Source organism: Carcharhinus amblyrhynchos, chromosome 10 (assembly GCF_965287045.1).
Source record: "Carcharhinus amblyrhynchos chromosome 10, sCarAmb.v2.hapA, whole genome shotgun sequence".
NCBI classification, from domain to species: domain Eukaryota; kingdom Metazoa; phylum Chordata; class Chondrichthyes; order Carcharhiniformes; family Carcharhinidae; genus Carcharhinus; species Carcharhinus amblyrhynchos.
In genome coordinates, this window is record NC_137333.1 from 59,345,501 (window position 1) to 59,361,938 (window position 16,438).

General features: G+C 43.5%; 1 protein-coding gene across 1 annotated transcript in view; it reads right to left on the reverse strand.

The window, feature by feature from the left end:
* Positions 1-1,002: 1,002 nt before the first annotated feature.
* The window catches only part of creg2 (cellular repressor of E1A-stimulated genes 2), a 35,275-nt gene continuing 19,839 nt past the window's right edge, over positions 1,003-16,438 (reverse strand). The window contains exons 2-4 of the mRNA XM_080197897.1: positions 11,173-11,342; positions 8,572-8,685; positions 1,003-2,059 (exon numbers count right to left, since the gene is read on the reverse strand). Coding sequence (XP_080054023.1) covers positions 1,903-2,059; positions 8,572-8,685; positions 11,173-11,342 — 441 coding nt within the window. The 3' untranslated portion in view covers positions 1,003-1,902. The remainder of the gene's footprint in view (positions 2,060-8,571; positions 8,686-11,172; positions 11,343-16,438) is intronic.

Sequence of the window (16,438 nt, forward strand, 5' to 3'; positions counted from 1 at the left end):
CAGAGCACAAAATACCATTAGAATTCTGGAAACCCTTCCTTAGACATACTGAAGGATACCTTCAATAGATTATTTTCTAAATGGGGAGAGAATTCAGAAATCGGAAACGCAAAGCAACTTGGAAGTCTTAGTTCAGGATTCTCTTAAGATTAACTTGTAGATTGATTTGATAGTTAGGAAAGCAAATGCAATGTTAACATTCATTTCGAGAGGACTAGAATACAAAAGCAGGGATGTACCACTAAGCTGTGTAAGGCTCTGGTGAGACCCACATTTGGAATATTGCAAGCAATTTTGGGCCCCGTATCTAAGGAAGGACGAGTTGGACTTGGAGAAGGTCCAGAGGAGGTTCACGAGAATGATCCTGGGAATGAAACAGACGCCTGTGCAGGCCATATCATTGACTGCATTTAAGACAGAGATAGGTTCTTAATTGGTAAAGGGATCAAGGATTACAGGGAAAAAGCAGGAGGATGGGGTTGAGAAACTTAATAGCCATGATTGAATGGCAGGCCAAATGGCCTAATCCTGCTCCAAAATCTCATGGTCTTACGGCACCTCCAGATTTACTCAGGCATCTCAATCAATCAATCTTCAGAAATCTAATGGCTTGCTACATGAGCACTCTTACATTCACCTTTCTGTTCATTAATTGTAGGGTTTCTCCCAGATGTCATCAGCTACTCCTCAGCAGATAACACTTCAAGGAATTATCTACTGGGTCAATTTGGAAATATGACGATCTGCAAAGCTATGACAGGCGCAGAGTGAAGATGCTACAATAGAATCCAGGATAACTTACACAGGAATGCAGGAAAACCTTCTAGGCAGTCACAAATCAGCTAAAAATTGGTCAGGGTGGAATCCCTTTCAACTGGCAAATATTCCAGACTGATCTGAGGGCATCTTCATTTGTCTATCACATGGCCATGAGGTCAAACTATGCATCTTTGCTCTCAAATGTTTTTGTAGACAAATTCATTCAGAATAAAGTTTTGTATGTTTTATTATTAGGCAGCAAAATGTAAAACAGGATCTGTTATTATAAATTTTAATACAATCACATATAATACTGACCCTTCAATGCAACAATTGAAGAGACAAACACAGTTAATGTATCAGAGACAAGGCAACAGCTTTCTTTTCTCACATGGTTCAGTATGTATCACCAATGGGATTAATAATCAAGGTTCCATTTGATGACAACAAACATTCATAAATTGCTGCAACCAAGAAACGGTCTGCCATGGACTTTTTCAACTTTCAGCCATTATAAAAGCTGATTTAGAAACAAGCAGTACAGAACATCTATACTAACACAGAATAATTCAATCTGCAATGCCATGTAATTACTCAAAGTTGCATGCTACATTGGGTAAAGCTCAGGGTGGAACAACCTCAACATTTAAAACCTTGCAGACAAAAAGGATTCTGAACGAACTTTATCAAAATAACCTCTAGTTTCGAAGCATATTCACACATTAACACAATACAGTGCTGAGGATTAATAGCTATGCTGAACACCTCACATTTCTTGCTGAGCACATATTGTGTATAGACAAAATATATTGGCAAGAAAAGGCAATGCTGCCCATATTATATCTCAACAGTATACGTTTCAACAACACCAGGTCAAAATCCTACAACTTCTTGCCTCGGGTCGCTGTGGGAACACTTTTACCACATGGTTTGTAGTGGTTCAAATTGGCGGCTCACCATCATCTTCTCATGGGGAATTGGGGATTGCCATTAAGTGCTTGTTATCCAGAATGATAATAAAGTGTCCCTGCGATGCTGAGGCAATATATCAATAGGGGAACAAAACTTTTCCACCCTCACCATAAATAATAGGAACCCACAAACACTGTAACAATGCTTCTTTTTCTTTTAAATAGTATTCTTTTAGAACCTATCAACATTTGTTGGGTTTGCTTTGAAATAATCTTCCAGTGGGATGACGGTGACCCCTCCAAACCAATCCTGGAGCCAGACCTGTTCAATATTCATTTTCATAAAGAAGCAATTGTGGTCTGGAGGCCATTTCTTCATCACTGGATGCCTGCAGGCACAAACAGTTAAATCGATCAGCAAATACCACGGAGGGGGTGATTCTCCTCAAAAAGAATGTCGAATTTGCGTGAAAACTGGAGTAATCAAGCTGGTTTTTTCAGCAGGAGTTTAAAATTTATCTCCCATACTCTGCACACTGCAGACATCACGAGGACGAATCACTCCCAAAAGTGGTGGACAGGGCTTATTCCTGCTGGAGAGACTGAAATCAGCGTTCTGAGCAGGGCCCTCGTGCATGCACACATCTCTGGGAGATTGCTAAGCAATCCTCTCAGCGTTGAAATCGCTGGCCTCTCACTCCCCCATGGACATTGCCAGCCTGATCACTGGCCTCAATCCCCCACAAGCATTGTTGCTGCTCACCTCCTCCCGCTAAACAAAAAATCTGATGGGCTCTTGGCCTCCCCATCCCACGCTGACCCAGACATCACTGGCCTTCCCATCTCCATCTCCATGCACCCCCTCCCGGTTCTCACACACATCGCTGTTCTGCCATGCACACCCCACCACCTGCGAGCATTTCCTCTCGTTGAGTGACAGCCTTGAGCATTGCACTCCCCCATGGACACAGTTGAGCTAACCCAATCAGCACCTTTGGAGATGGCTCACCCTCTATTGAAACCTGGTTGCCTGTACATTATTCTCAAGGAAATTTACCTCACCAGCCCACAACTGGTCCAAACTGACAGCACCTGAACTCCCATAACAAGCTAGAGCTGTATATAAGTTACAATTATGGACACACAGCCAGTCAGGCCAGGATGATGGCTCCAAAGAAAAGTGCCCTGAGATCTGTGGAGAGTGAGCAGGCTCGCCTGCTAGATGCGGCGGAGAAGAGGTGCTAGATGCTGTATCCCACTTAGAGCCATTGCCCAAGGGATCGCGCAACAAGTGTGTTATGGGAGGCAGTGGCATCATATGTAAATGCCAGGACACTGACCCCCTTGGTCTGGAGAGCAGTGCACAAGAAAATGAACAACCTTCTTGGGGCTGTAAGCATGAGTGTGCATCCCATTCCGAAAACTGTACATGTGCTGTGACTACAATATCAAAACATCCTCATACACCTCAAGTGCAATGACCAATGCCCCACCCGCCTCCAGTACTATCTCCAACCCCTGTGCTCCCCCCCCACCAAAATCAGCCCCACCCTAGCGGGTACCCATTTTCCAGAAATGGCCACCACAAGCTCCCCAACATGACACACATTGCACCCCATGCCTTCCCATACATCATGTGTTCAATCCCCCTGATGTCACAGGAGGAGAAGGCACACGACCGCCATGAGAGGGAGAAGACTGGTGGGGGTGTTCCAGAGCTGTGGATGTTCACAGTGTACGAGCAGCGTGCCCTGGAGCTGGCAGTGGGGGGCGGTGCGCCTGGATGGGATGGATAGCCACGGTATGTAAAAGATCATCAGCTGAACCCTATTCCTAAGTTTTGAAGCAAGTGCCATGCTGCATGGGCTGTTTTCCCTCCCTTCCCTACTGTATTGGATCCTGATGCGCCAGGCTGTTCTGATATTGCTCCTGAAGATACACCTCAGAGGGAAGCCCTGAGGAATCCTCAGAGGACAGCACTAGTAATTTGACACAGGCATCAACCACGCAACCCACCAACACAGTGACAATCATGATAGTGGGTCATTTTAGTGCTGAGGTATCTGGGTCACTTACTGGTGAGCACATCACAGCTGCTGATGCACATTGGGTGGAGGTGGGCACATCTGAGGCTCGGGCACAGGGAAGTCTGCTGGAGGTAAGGATTCAGCTGTCCCTAAGCCAGATGCTGGCCTCAGGGTTTGTTCATTCTCTAAACTGGTGCAGTTGCATCAGAAAACCTGGAGAGTTGTGGATGGGCTATCAACCGTGCTGTGACTGCTAAGCCGTTTAGAGGAGTCAAACAGAATGCTGTTGCAGGAGGCACAGCTTGGTAACTAGGCCACACTGCAAAGGTGGAAAGTTTGGCTCAGGGATCTGTCCTCATGGGTGACAGGGTCCAGGCCATCCTGGAGACACAGCGGGCCAGAGCTAATGGTGTCACCAGCATCCAGGAGGCACACCAGTCTGTGGCCACAGGTGTCAGGGGCATGTGGGAGACACTTGGCCATGGCTGAGGCTCTTGCTAAGATCCTGGAGACACAGCTGTGATGCTGTAGCTGTGAGACTCGACAACTTAACCCCGTCTCAGAGAGATTAAGCTGAGAGGCTCCAGAGCTTAGCTTGCTCTCTGAATGCTGTAGCAGAGAGGCTCCAGCGCTTGGCATAGTGTCAGAGGGCCGGGGGAAGAGAACACAGAGCATGGGGAGGACGCATTAGGGCCAGGTGACGTTGGAGCTTCCGGAGCTCAGTCCCACTACCCTGGCATCCCATGGAGTGTCCCCAGGACCTATAGGCACCCTGAGGGAGGAGGAAGGGTTAGAGTCCATGCCTTCCATCCAGGAGACTCCAAATGTCCCGAGACTTCTGATTTACCCCCTTTTCTCACACCGGGGCATCTCGGGGCCAGGTGGATGAACAGGATGGCACAGAAACATCAATGACATCTGCAAGTTGGCCAGGGCCCTTCAGGTTTCAGCCCCCAGGGGATGACTACCATGGGCATCACAGCAACGGGGCACATATCACAGTTGGGCACCTCGACGAGCAACGTGCATCCTGGGAAGCACCTAGATGAAGCAGTAGGCCACACAAGGTTAGAAAGTTATAGGTTCACTAAGATGGCACAGGTGAAGGTTATGAGTCATTAGAGTTAAGTTTTGGGAAATGCTAAGAATACAGTACAGTACATTGTTATTTTGCATCTCACAGCTGGGACTAATCTGATTCTCCCCCACAGAATTGAGTGCTCCTAATCCCAAGTATTGAGGCGCAGCCTGCAGTGCTGCATGATAACAGTATCTTGGCCAACTGTTTTACAATGTCTGCCCTATTTTCCCCAGCATCCCCCAGACCCTTAGTTAAACAGGACCCCCTGTTTGCACTCCCTCCCCTTGCCCCCAGCTCTAGACCCCAACCCACAGACCCACATGCTCGAGTTCCCAACCCTTTATGCTACACGGGCCCAGATGCCAGTGCGCATTCGGAGAACAGGTAGGAGTCAGACTTGAGCGGCACCAGGGACAGGATTGCAGTGTGCCTCACAGCGAATTGTCATCATCCTCCAGCCTTCACTAAAGACTCGCTACCAGTGCCAGCCCAGATCCATTAACCTGTTGTGATGTTTCTTGAGATCAGGGGGAGAAGGAGGCTGGACTGAGAGAGGGTGAGGATGGTTGGTCAATCTGGATATCATTTTGCTTATGACCTTGGATTAATCAACTTGGCAAGGATAATCTCGAGGGAGAGTTCATTGTATATATTAGAGATCATCTCTTAGAGCAATATGCTGCGAAACCAAGCAGGGAGCAGGCTATTTTGGATTTGGTGTTGTGTAATGAGGAGGGATTAATTAATGATTTCATACTTAAGGACCCTTGAGGGAAAAGTGATCATGCATGCTAGAATTTCAAATTCAGTCTGAGGGCGAGAAACTGAGTCTCACATTAGGGTTCAGATGTAACTGCATAGGCATGAGGACAGATTTGGCCCTAGTGGACTGGGTAAGAAGATTAAAATGTGGGACAGTTGCTGGACCAATGGCAGAATTTAAGCAGATACTCAATTCCTCCCAATTAAAATATATTCCAGAGAGGAAGAAAGATTGTAACGGCTAAGCAAGGAAGTTAAAGATAATATAAAGACAAAAACTAACATAGTGTTGCAAAGGCCTGTGGCAGACTGGAAAACTTCTCAAGATCAACAATGGGTTATTAAAAAATTTAATAAAAAGAACAAAGTAAACTGTGAAAGAAAACCAGGACCAAATATAAAAAAAGAGCAAAGTACATGTAAAATGGAACAGAGTAGTTAAAGTGAATGTTGGACCCTTGGAGGATGAGACTGGGGAGTTAATAGTGGGGAACACAGAAATGGCAGAAACACTAAATCACTATTTTGCCTCAGTTTTCACAATGGAAGACACGAGTACCATCCCAATAATAACAGGTAATGCAGAGGAAATAGAAAAGAAGGGATTTCCTCAATTGGGATTGAAGGCAGACAAGTCCCCAGGGCTTTGTGGCCTACCTCCTGGGGTCTTAAAGGAAGTGGCAGTGGAGATGGCAGGTCCATTGGTTATAATATTCTAAAATTCTCTGAATGCAGAAAAGGTTCCAGTGGATTAGAAAAACGTTAACCGAATATACTTATTCAAAAACGGAGGGAGGCAGGAAGTAGGAAACTGCAGACCATTAATTTAACACCTGTTGTTGGAAAATTGTTAGAATCCATTGTTAAAGAAAATAATCCACTGTTAAGGAAATGAGGATATTTGGAAAGTCAAAATGCAAACCATCAGAGCCAGCATGGTTTTATGAAGGGGAAATCATGTTTGACTAATTTGCTGGAGTTCTTTAAAGATGTAATAAGCAAAGTAGATAATGGAGATCCTGTAGATGGAGTATATCTGGACTTCCAGAAGACATTTGATAAGATGCCACACAAAAGGTTAATACAAAAGGTAAAATTACATGGGATGAGGGGTAATTTATGGATAAAGGACTGACTAATTGACAAAATACAGATTCTCCAGCATCTCCACATCACAGCTGACAGAAGACAAAGAGTTGGGATAAATGGGTCTTTTTCTGTAGATGTAACTAGTGGGGTGCCACCGGGTTCAGTCCTTGAGCCCCAACTATTTACAATCTATGATAATGATTTGGATGTAGGGATAGAAAGTACTAAAGCCAAATTTGCAGATGACACAAAAATAAGTGGGATAGTAAGTTGCAATAAAGAAATGAGCAATTTACAAATGAATATGGTTAAGTTAGGTGATTAGACCAACATTTGGCAGATGGAATTTAATATGGATAAGTGAGGGGATATCCATTTTGGTTGGAAAAATAGAAAAACGATTTATTATCTAAATGGAGAAAAACTTCAGAGTGCTTTGGTGCAGAGGGATCTGGTTATCCTCGTGCATGAATCGCAGAAAACTAGTGTGCAGGTACAGCAGGTAATAAAAAAGGAAAGTGGAATTTTGATATTTGTTTTTGAAGAAATGGAGTATAACAGTAGGAAAATTTTGATGCAGCTGTTCGAAGCACTGTGTGCTTTGGAGTACTGTGCGCAGTTTTGGTTGCTTTACTTATGGAGGGATATAGTTGCATTAAAGGCAGTTCAGAGGAGGTCCTCTAGATTAATTCTAAAGATAAGAGGTTTATCTTATGAAGAGTGAATGAGCAATTTGGGTCTATACTCCCTAGAATTTCGAAGAATGAAGGAGGACCTAATTGAGGTGTATAAAATGCTAAAAGGAACTGATAGGTTAAATGTAGAGAAGATGTTTCCTCTTGTGGAGGAATCTAGAATGAGAACTTACAATTTTAAGACAAGAGGGAGTAGATTTAAAACAGACATGAGGAGAAATTACTTCTCTCAAAGGATTGTGAATCTGGAATTTGCTACCGCAGAGTGCAGTGGTTGCCAGAACATTGAGTAAATTTAAAGATGAAATAGATAGGTATTTAATTAGTAATGGGTTGAAAGGTTATAGAGAATGGCAGGAAAGTGGAGTTGAGGCCACTAGATCAGCCATGATTGTGTTGAATGGCAGATTAGGCTCGAGTGGCTGCATTGCCTATTTCCGCTCAAAGTTCTTGTCATAGAAATCCTACAGTGCAGAAGGAACCATTCGGCCCATTTAATCTGCACCGACAACAATCCCACTTAGGCCTCATCTCTGTAACCCCACATATTTAGCTCACCAATCCCTCTAACCTACACATTGTGGGACACTAAGGAACAATATAACATAGCCAATGCACCTAACCCGCACACAACTGTGGACTATGGGATGAAACCGGGGCACCCGAAGATAACCAGAGCAGACATGGGGAAAATGTGCAAAGTCCATGCAGTGTCCCAAGCTGGGAATTAAACAAAGATCCCTAGAGCTGTGAGGCAGCAGTGCTAACCATTGTGCCACCCTATGTTCTTATCATGGAAAGTTTAAGAATATAAAAATCTAATCCTGTATCAAAGACCACATGATACTTTGTGTGGAACTGGGAATAAAACAGTGCTAAAACACAACAAAATCTTGCCCCAGACTAGATGATAATTGTCCAATTCTTCACTTGTACAAATTTTACAAAATTATAATGGGGGGGGGGGTGGGGAAGAATCCTATTGATTTATTAAGGAAGATCCATTTCTTTACTCAAAAGGGAAAAAATATATGAGCACTGCACTGGGTCTGCAATTACAAAGCACACCGCATTTTCTTCATGCATTATAGTTGGAAGTGGTATATATTGCAGCGTTCAGAATAAAAATAATGGTATGACCGTAACTCTCTATGGTCACATCACTCAATCATTCCACCTGCTCAAAGCACTAATCAGAATCAATAATAAGCTGGATCACTGTAGTCTGTATGCTTAAAAAGACAAACCTTGAAAACATAGCTTGCTTTGCAAACTGAATTTCATCAGTGGGCACGGTCACCACTTGGCCAGTAAGAGTCAGCCTGGCACACCTCGAGTCTTCAAGCTCAATGAGATTTTGTCTGGACACAAATGAAATATAGAAAGTGAATATTCAACAATCCAAACAGAGTTTATCAACTTACACCAATCTTCTTCATAATTGTGAAAACTTGTTACTTCAAATACTCTTTCCTAATAAAAAGAAACTCAGCCATTTCCACTTTTCCTCATAAATAAAACTCTTGGAATCTGATACCAGATTTGTTGCTCCTTAGGGCAATAATATCTTTCTTATGTTAGAGTGCGACAAGTATACAAGTTATGAGGAGTGGACCATAGGCCTGACAAACCTGCTTCACCATTCATTACAAACATCTGCTTTCCTGCCCACTCTCCATATCACTGATTCTCTGAGACTCCACAAGCCTGTCAATCCCAGCCTTAATTATAGTTAAAATAGAGCATCCAAAACTCTCTGGAGTAGACCACTCCAAAGGTTCATACTCTTTGAACAAAATTTCTCCTCTTCTCAGTCCTAAATGATCGATAGCATGCAGTAGTCTAGTGAGGTCCAAAAAGAAAAACATGGAAGTCACTACCTGGAAACAGGCCATTCAGCCCAGCCAGTCCAAAATTGTTTACCCTCAAAGTGATGCTTTGTATAGAAAATGTGCTACCTGTTTTAAATTGACTCTGTTACTACTGTGCTTACATTGACATTTTCACTGCAGCAATACAGCAGACTAATGGTTTCAAGGATTTTTCTACAATTACTGCCTTTTTTAACACATTCAATGAGTCAAAATTCAGTCTAATATCATAGTATCATAGTATCCCTACAGTGCAGGAAGAGGCCATTCGGCTCATCGAGCTGCACCAACAGCAATCCCACTCAGGCCCTATCTCTGCAACTCCACATATTTTACCCTATTAATCCTCTTGACAATAAGGGCAATTTAGCATGGCCAATCCACCTAACCTGCACATTTTTAGACTGTGGAAAGAAACCGGAGCAGACACGAGGAGACTCTGCACAGACAGTAACCCAAGCAGGGCATTGAACCCGGGTCCCTGTGAGGCAGCAATGCTAACCACCGTGCCACCATTGCAATTATCTCCCGTGGACGAGTAGTTATGTGACCCCTGAGCTGTCTGCATCCAACTTCTGAGAGGGGCAAGTGGTGTACAGCCACATGAGGTTGAGCAATATATACTTCCTTTCATGGGCTATTGTTTCCATACTAATTACTTCTCCAAACTGAGCTGAGTTTGCCCTTCTGCTGGCCAATTTTCTGAAATGTGCATAATCTTCTGAACATATCAATATTATTCCTTGTGATTTGCTTTGCCTTTTGCTATTTGAATTCATTCCTGGGGTATGAGTGATACTATAACTTATTTACCATCCCCACTTGCCCTGAGAAGGTGTCGATACAACTGAGGGCAGTTAAGATTCAACCACTGGTTTGGGACTGCAGACACATTTAGATCACAGAGGGCATGGTCAGGTCTTCTTCTTTCAAGTCTTTTTGAAAACTTAATCTAACATCCATTGCATTTCATCTGTTCACCAAGGCAGAACTCTTCAAGAAATTTAGCTTTCTGTGATTTCTCTTCCCTGAACAAACATGACCATCAAAACCTATGCACAGTAATTCATAATCTTCAAGGCACAGGAGAACTTATACTATTAGTTTAAGATGAGGGTTAGTCCATTACAGGAGGAAAGGAGCAGAGTTTAGTTCAGTCACACATGCTACCAATCTCTCACAATGACAGCAAAATATTGCGGATGCTGGAAACCATAGAACCATAGAACATTACAGCACAGAAACAGGCTTTTTGTCCCTTCTTGGCTGTGCCAAACCATTTTTCTGCCTAGTCCCACTGACCTATACCTGGACCATATCCCTCCACACTCCTCTCATCCATGTATCCGTCCAAGTTTTTCTTAAATGTTCAGAGTGAGCCCGCATTTACCACTTCATCTAGCAGCTCATTCCACACTCCCAGCACTCTGTGAAGAAGCCCCCCCCAATATTCCCTTTAAACTTTTCCCCCTTGAAATAAAAACAGAAAATGCTGGAGAGACTCAGCAGATCTGACAGCATCTGTGGACAGAGAATCAGAGCTAACATTTCAAGTCTGTATGGCTGTTCACATTGGACTCAATGATCCATGATCAAAATGAGTGGCAGTGCAGGCTCAAAGGGCTGAATGGCCTTCTCCAGCTTCTTTTTTCAATGTTCTTATGTTTCCAGCATTTTCTGTTTGTATTTCACAATGACTACCTGACATGAGTTTTTTCTTTTCCCACGAGGCTGACTGACATTAGTTGCAAATAGTTTGCTTGGAAATGTAATCAATTATTTCCAGAAAATGGCCACTATGCAGGGATCTTGTCTTCAATGCTTAACATTTGGTCGATTTATTTTCTGCTACAACACAACACACTGCAACTTTATACATTTTAGGAAGAGGAAAACAGATCAGGACAGAAAGAGAAAAATAGTTTGGGATCAGTTTGTGACCTTGTGTAGCTGCACCAATTATCCAAAGGAACATACCTGCAGTAATCTGTTTCGGCCTCAGACAATGTTAAAGAAGCACTGGGGTTGTTCATCAAATTTACAACTGTAGGGTCCACTGGAGAGACACAGAGAAATGGAATACCAGTACCGTTGTCTACGAGGCCATCACTGATTGGAAAAATGTTTCCAAATGGCATATCTTTGATCTAGAAACAAGTTTATGTTCATGTTAAATTCATAGAAAAGATTTAAATTTAAATGAAAACTGGTGTTACCATTTTATCTGACATAAAAGTCCCATAACGGTTCTTCATCATCATCAACACCGGCAATGATGAACAGCAACAACTTAACTTGATGCTGAGCCTTTAACATAGAAATAATTCCCAGAGCATTCATGGAAGTGCAAGGAAAAATTGGAAGTCAAAGAAGAGATATTGGGAAGCTTAATCAAAACGTTGTGCTTTGCAGCAAGTCGTAATGGAGGAGTGATGCAAACAGCTAGAGGTGTTTAGGGAGAAAATTCCAGAGCATGGGATGCAGCACAGCTGCCAAAGGGACGGCACGATGGCACAGTGGTTCGCACTGCTGCCTCACAGTGCCAGGGACCTGGGTTCGATTCCTGGCTTGCATCACTGTCTGTGAGGAGTTTGCACGTTCTCCCTGTGTCTGTCTGGGTTTCCTCGAGTGCTCGGTTTCCTCCCACAGTCCAGTTGTGCGGATGAGATGCATTGGCCATGCTAAATTACCCCTTAGTATCCTGGGATGCGTAGATTAGAGGGATTAGTGGGGTAAATGTTTGGGGTTACGGGTATAGGGCCTAGGTGGGATTGTTGTCAGTGTAGATTCAATGGGCTGAATGGCTTCCTTCTACATTGTAGGGTTTCTATGATAGAACGAAAGGGAGAACACAAGATCCAGGTAAGGAATAGGTAAAGGGATTTAAATACCAGGATGTTGGAATATGACTATTGGAATACCAGGAGCTCACTGGTACTATAGGTATTGTGCAAGAGGGCCTTTTTGCAGGGCATGACACAGACACCAGCTGTGTTTGAAATAAGCTCAAGTTTACAGATGTTGACAGGCAATCCAGAAAAGGATGGGATCAGATTAATCAACTCTGAGGGGGGCAAGAGCTCCTTACTGACGCAGCAATCTTCAGCATGTTAGAAGGAGCTACAACACCTTGCAACATACCAATTATCTTGCTGTTCAACCTAAATATTCAATTCCAATAACTTATACCAGACTTTCACAGATTAATTTAATTCCTTGTGCACGGGACTTTGACAAAATGCATTACTACTGGAAGACTAATTCACCCCAGGATTTTAGTTGATGTACTAGACTGTTTAGTCATAAAGCCAGATTTTATACTGAGAAGTCAATTTTACTGAAATATGTACATTTGCAGAATGTTTACTATATTAACTTTGCAATCTGCCAGAGGCCTATTTAATGTGGGAATGCAGTTCTTATAGAAAGGTTGCATTCTCTTTCAGCTTCTTTTATAAGAGGTATTGGAAGATGGATCTCTTCTGAAAATGGTGGGAAAACCCTCAGGGTTGTGAATTGTGCTTGGTGACATTTATGGAAGCGATGAGGGCGCAGAATGTAATCTGTCCCCCAGCACTGCCAGGAGCCTTACAAAACACTTTTTCCATTGCCACCAGGCATGGAGAGGATGTTCAAAGGTTGTTTAGTATTACTCTCTGGACCCTGATACAGTGCAGGAAGCAGTTCAATGACTCTTTCATTTATCTCTTTGTCTCACTACAAATACACGGGATCCTTCACCCACTTCCCCACAAGAACAAAGAACAGTACAGCATAGGAACAGGTCTTTCAAGCCTGTGTCGATCACATTTACCTATCTAAACCAACTGCTTATTTCCTTCTATTCCCCATTTGTTCATATGCCTATCAAGGTAAGTCTTAAATGTGGCTAACGTGACTGCCTCAACCACCTCACTTGGCAGTGCATCCCAGACCCTTACCACAGCCTGTGTAAAAAAAACTTTCCCCACACATCTCCACTGAACTATTCGTAACAACTCCTTTCCCTCAATCACATCTCTCAACAACTCACATAGCAACGCTACACCACCTTTCCTTTTCATTACAACGCACACACTCACAAAAAGAACTTGAAAGCCTGAATACAAGGAAAACCAAAAAAAGATTAATTTGAATGCTAGTATATTTAAGTAGGTTTACTAGGCTGATGCCGGAGTTGAGGGGGTTGAGCTATGAGGAGAGGCTGAATAAACTAGGCTTGTACTCGTTAGAGTTTAGAAGAATGAGGGGGGATCTCATTGAGACGTATAAGATGATGAATGGGATGGATAGGATAGAGGTGGAGAGACTCTTCCCGCTCAGAAAGGATAGTAGGACTAAGGGGCACAGCCTCAAGATAAAGGGGGGGCGGTTTAGAACGGAGTTGAGGAGGAACTTCTTCACTCAAAGGGTGGTGAATCTCTGGAATTCTCTGCCCGTTGAAGTGGTGGAGGCTACCTCGCTAAATATTTTTAAGACGCGGGTTGATGGGTTTTTGATAAGAGAGGGGATTAAGGGTTATGGGGAGAGGGCGGGAATGTGGAACTGAGCCATGACAGATCAGCCATGATCTTACTGAATGGCGGGGCAGGCTCGAAGGGCCAGATGGCCTACTCCTGCTCCTATTTCTTATGTTCTTATGTAAAGTAGATTGAGGATATTGTGTGTAGTTGGCTGGGTCTCATGAAGGGGTTTGGCATCTTGTTTAGTTTAACTACAAGTGTTTAAAAGCTACCCATAACCATATACAAATATATAATACAAGATCATCACAAGAGGGTGGGGTTTTATGACCTCGTTCATCCTGAAACTGTAAAATCCCATTCCTCACCCACTGCGATTCCTGTGGCAGATAGGACAGCAAAATTCCGGCCATAGAAAACAAAAGCTATCAGGAAGTTCCCAACTCTATTCTTGATTCTGACCCCCCCAGAGATTCCTGGACGTGGTGAACCAGTTGGCTTGCCTTGCCTTGATACACGTCTCTATCCAGCCTGAGGCTACTCTCTAGATTGAGGTTATATGTTCCTTTACATCATAGTGTGGGCAGTACTGTACCCAGTTCCACATTAACCGTTTCTATGCCAGACGCTTACACAACACTCCCATTGTGGGCCAGGATGTCAACCCAGAGCCATTTGGCTTTGATGTGACCAAATGCTTGCTCTTGCTGCATGTCCCAGCACCGTGCCTCATCTTTCTGGGGAAGGGATCTGTGAACAGTGCCAAATTGGGTATAAACTGGCTCACCATATCTAGGAATCTCTGGAGGTTCAGAATCGAGAACAGAGTTGGTAACTTACCGATAGCTTTCGTTTTCTATGGGTTTGTCAAGATGACTTTGTTTCCTAAAAACCAAATCGAAGTCTTGGAGAACTTACATCTCCCATTCAGTGTTGACCCTGTTTCCTGCAAGTGTTCTAGGATCATTTTGAGCCTTTAGTCATGTTCTTCCACTGTTATGCCATAAAGCAAAGTATCATTCATATAGCAGATTACATCCCCTAGGATTTGTAAAATGACTGACATAGTGCATTGAGAGATTTCCACTGTGAAGATGATTCTGAATGGTAAGTGGTCGAATCAGAATCTGCTAAAAGGGATGACAAAGTGATCCGCAATCTGGATTTTTCATCTAGTGGAAGTTGCCAAAATTAATTCTTAATGTTGAGCTTTGAAAACACTGTGCCTTGAGAGAGTTTGGTCAGGATGTCATCCATCAAGGATGTCTCTCACCATGGCTTTACTGAGTTTGTCAAGTTGACGCAGACTCAGATGGACCCATTTGGTTTTAGGACTGGGACCAGCCTGGAACACCATTCATTTGGCTGAATGACATGGGAAATGACATCAATTTCAAACCCCCTCCAGCTGTAGCTGCACTTGCTTCATGAGTGGATGAACTATTTTTCATGGCATAAATAGGCAGACGGATTTAACATCCTCTGTTCCTGTACGTGGTACTCAGTCACCCCAATTCAGTAAAGAGTTTCGGAAACACCTTTTTAAATTTAGAACCAGGCCCCCGTGGGTTGACCTGGTCAAATACCTGTAGGAGGTTAAGGTCAACGTAGGCTTTTTGCCTTAAAAATATAATCTCTTGCTTGTGGATGATAAGCAGGGTCACTTGTATTCTTTTGTCTTTGTACTTGAGTGTCACCTGCAGAGTAACTTGCACCAGGAGTGTGATAATGTCTGCTCCTTACAGCTATGCTGCAGGTGGCATCAACATTTGGGTTAGCAGCTATGGGTCGTGTGGATCGTAGCTGCAGCTTGTGTCCAATTTAAAATTTACGACATGAAGTTTGACCAAGATGTCCATGTTGTTTAAGAAGGGGAACAGACACTTCCCCGGGAATTATAGACCGGTGAGTCTTACTTCTGTTGTGGGCAAGGTTTTAGAAAAAATTATTAGGGATAGGATTTATAGTTATTTGGAGAGTAATGAATTGATTGGAGATAGTCAGCATGGTTTTGTAGCGGGTAGGTCGTGCCTTACTAACCTTATTGAGTTTTTTGAGAAAGTGACCAAAGAGGTGGATGGGGGTAAGGCAGTTGACGTGGTATATATGGATTTTAGTAAGGCGTTTGATAAGGTTCACCATGGTAGGCTTCTGCAGAAAATGCAGATGTATGGGATTGAGGGTAGTCTAGGAAATTGGATCAGGAATTGGCTAGCAGATAGGAGACAGAGGGTGGTGGTTGATGGTAAATATTCGTCATGGAGTTCGGTTACGAGTGGTGTGCCTCAGGGATCTGTTTTGGGGCCACTGCTGTTTGTAATTTTTATTAATGATCTGGATGAGGGTATAGTTGGGTGGATTAGTAAATTTGCTGATGATACCAAAGTCAGAGGTGTGGTAGATTGTGAGGAAGGGTGTCATAGTTTGCAGGGAGACTTAGACAGGTTGCAGAGCTGGGCCGAGAGGTGGCAGATGGAGTTTAATGCGGAGAAGTGAGAGTTAATTCACTTTGGTAGGAATAACAGATGTGTCGAGTATAGGGCTAACGGGAGGACTTTGAATAGTGTGGATGAACAGAGGGATCTAGGTGTATGTGTACATAGATCCCTGAAAGTTGGGAATCAAGTAGATAAGGTTGTTAAGAAGGCATATGGTGTCTTGGAGTCGCAGCGTCATGTTGCAACTGTACACAACTCTGGTGCGGCCGCACTTGGAGTACTGTGTGCAGTTCTGGTCCCCACATTACAGGAAGGATGTGGAGGCTTTGGAGAGGGTGCAGA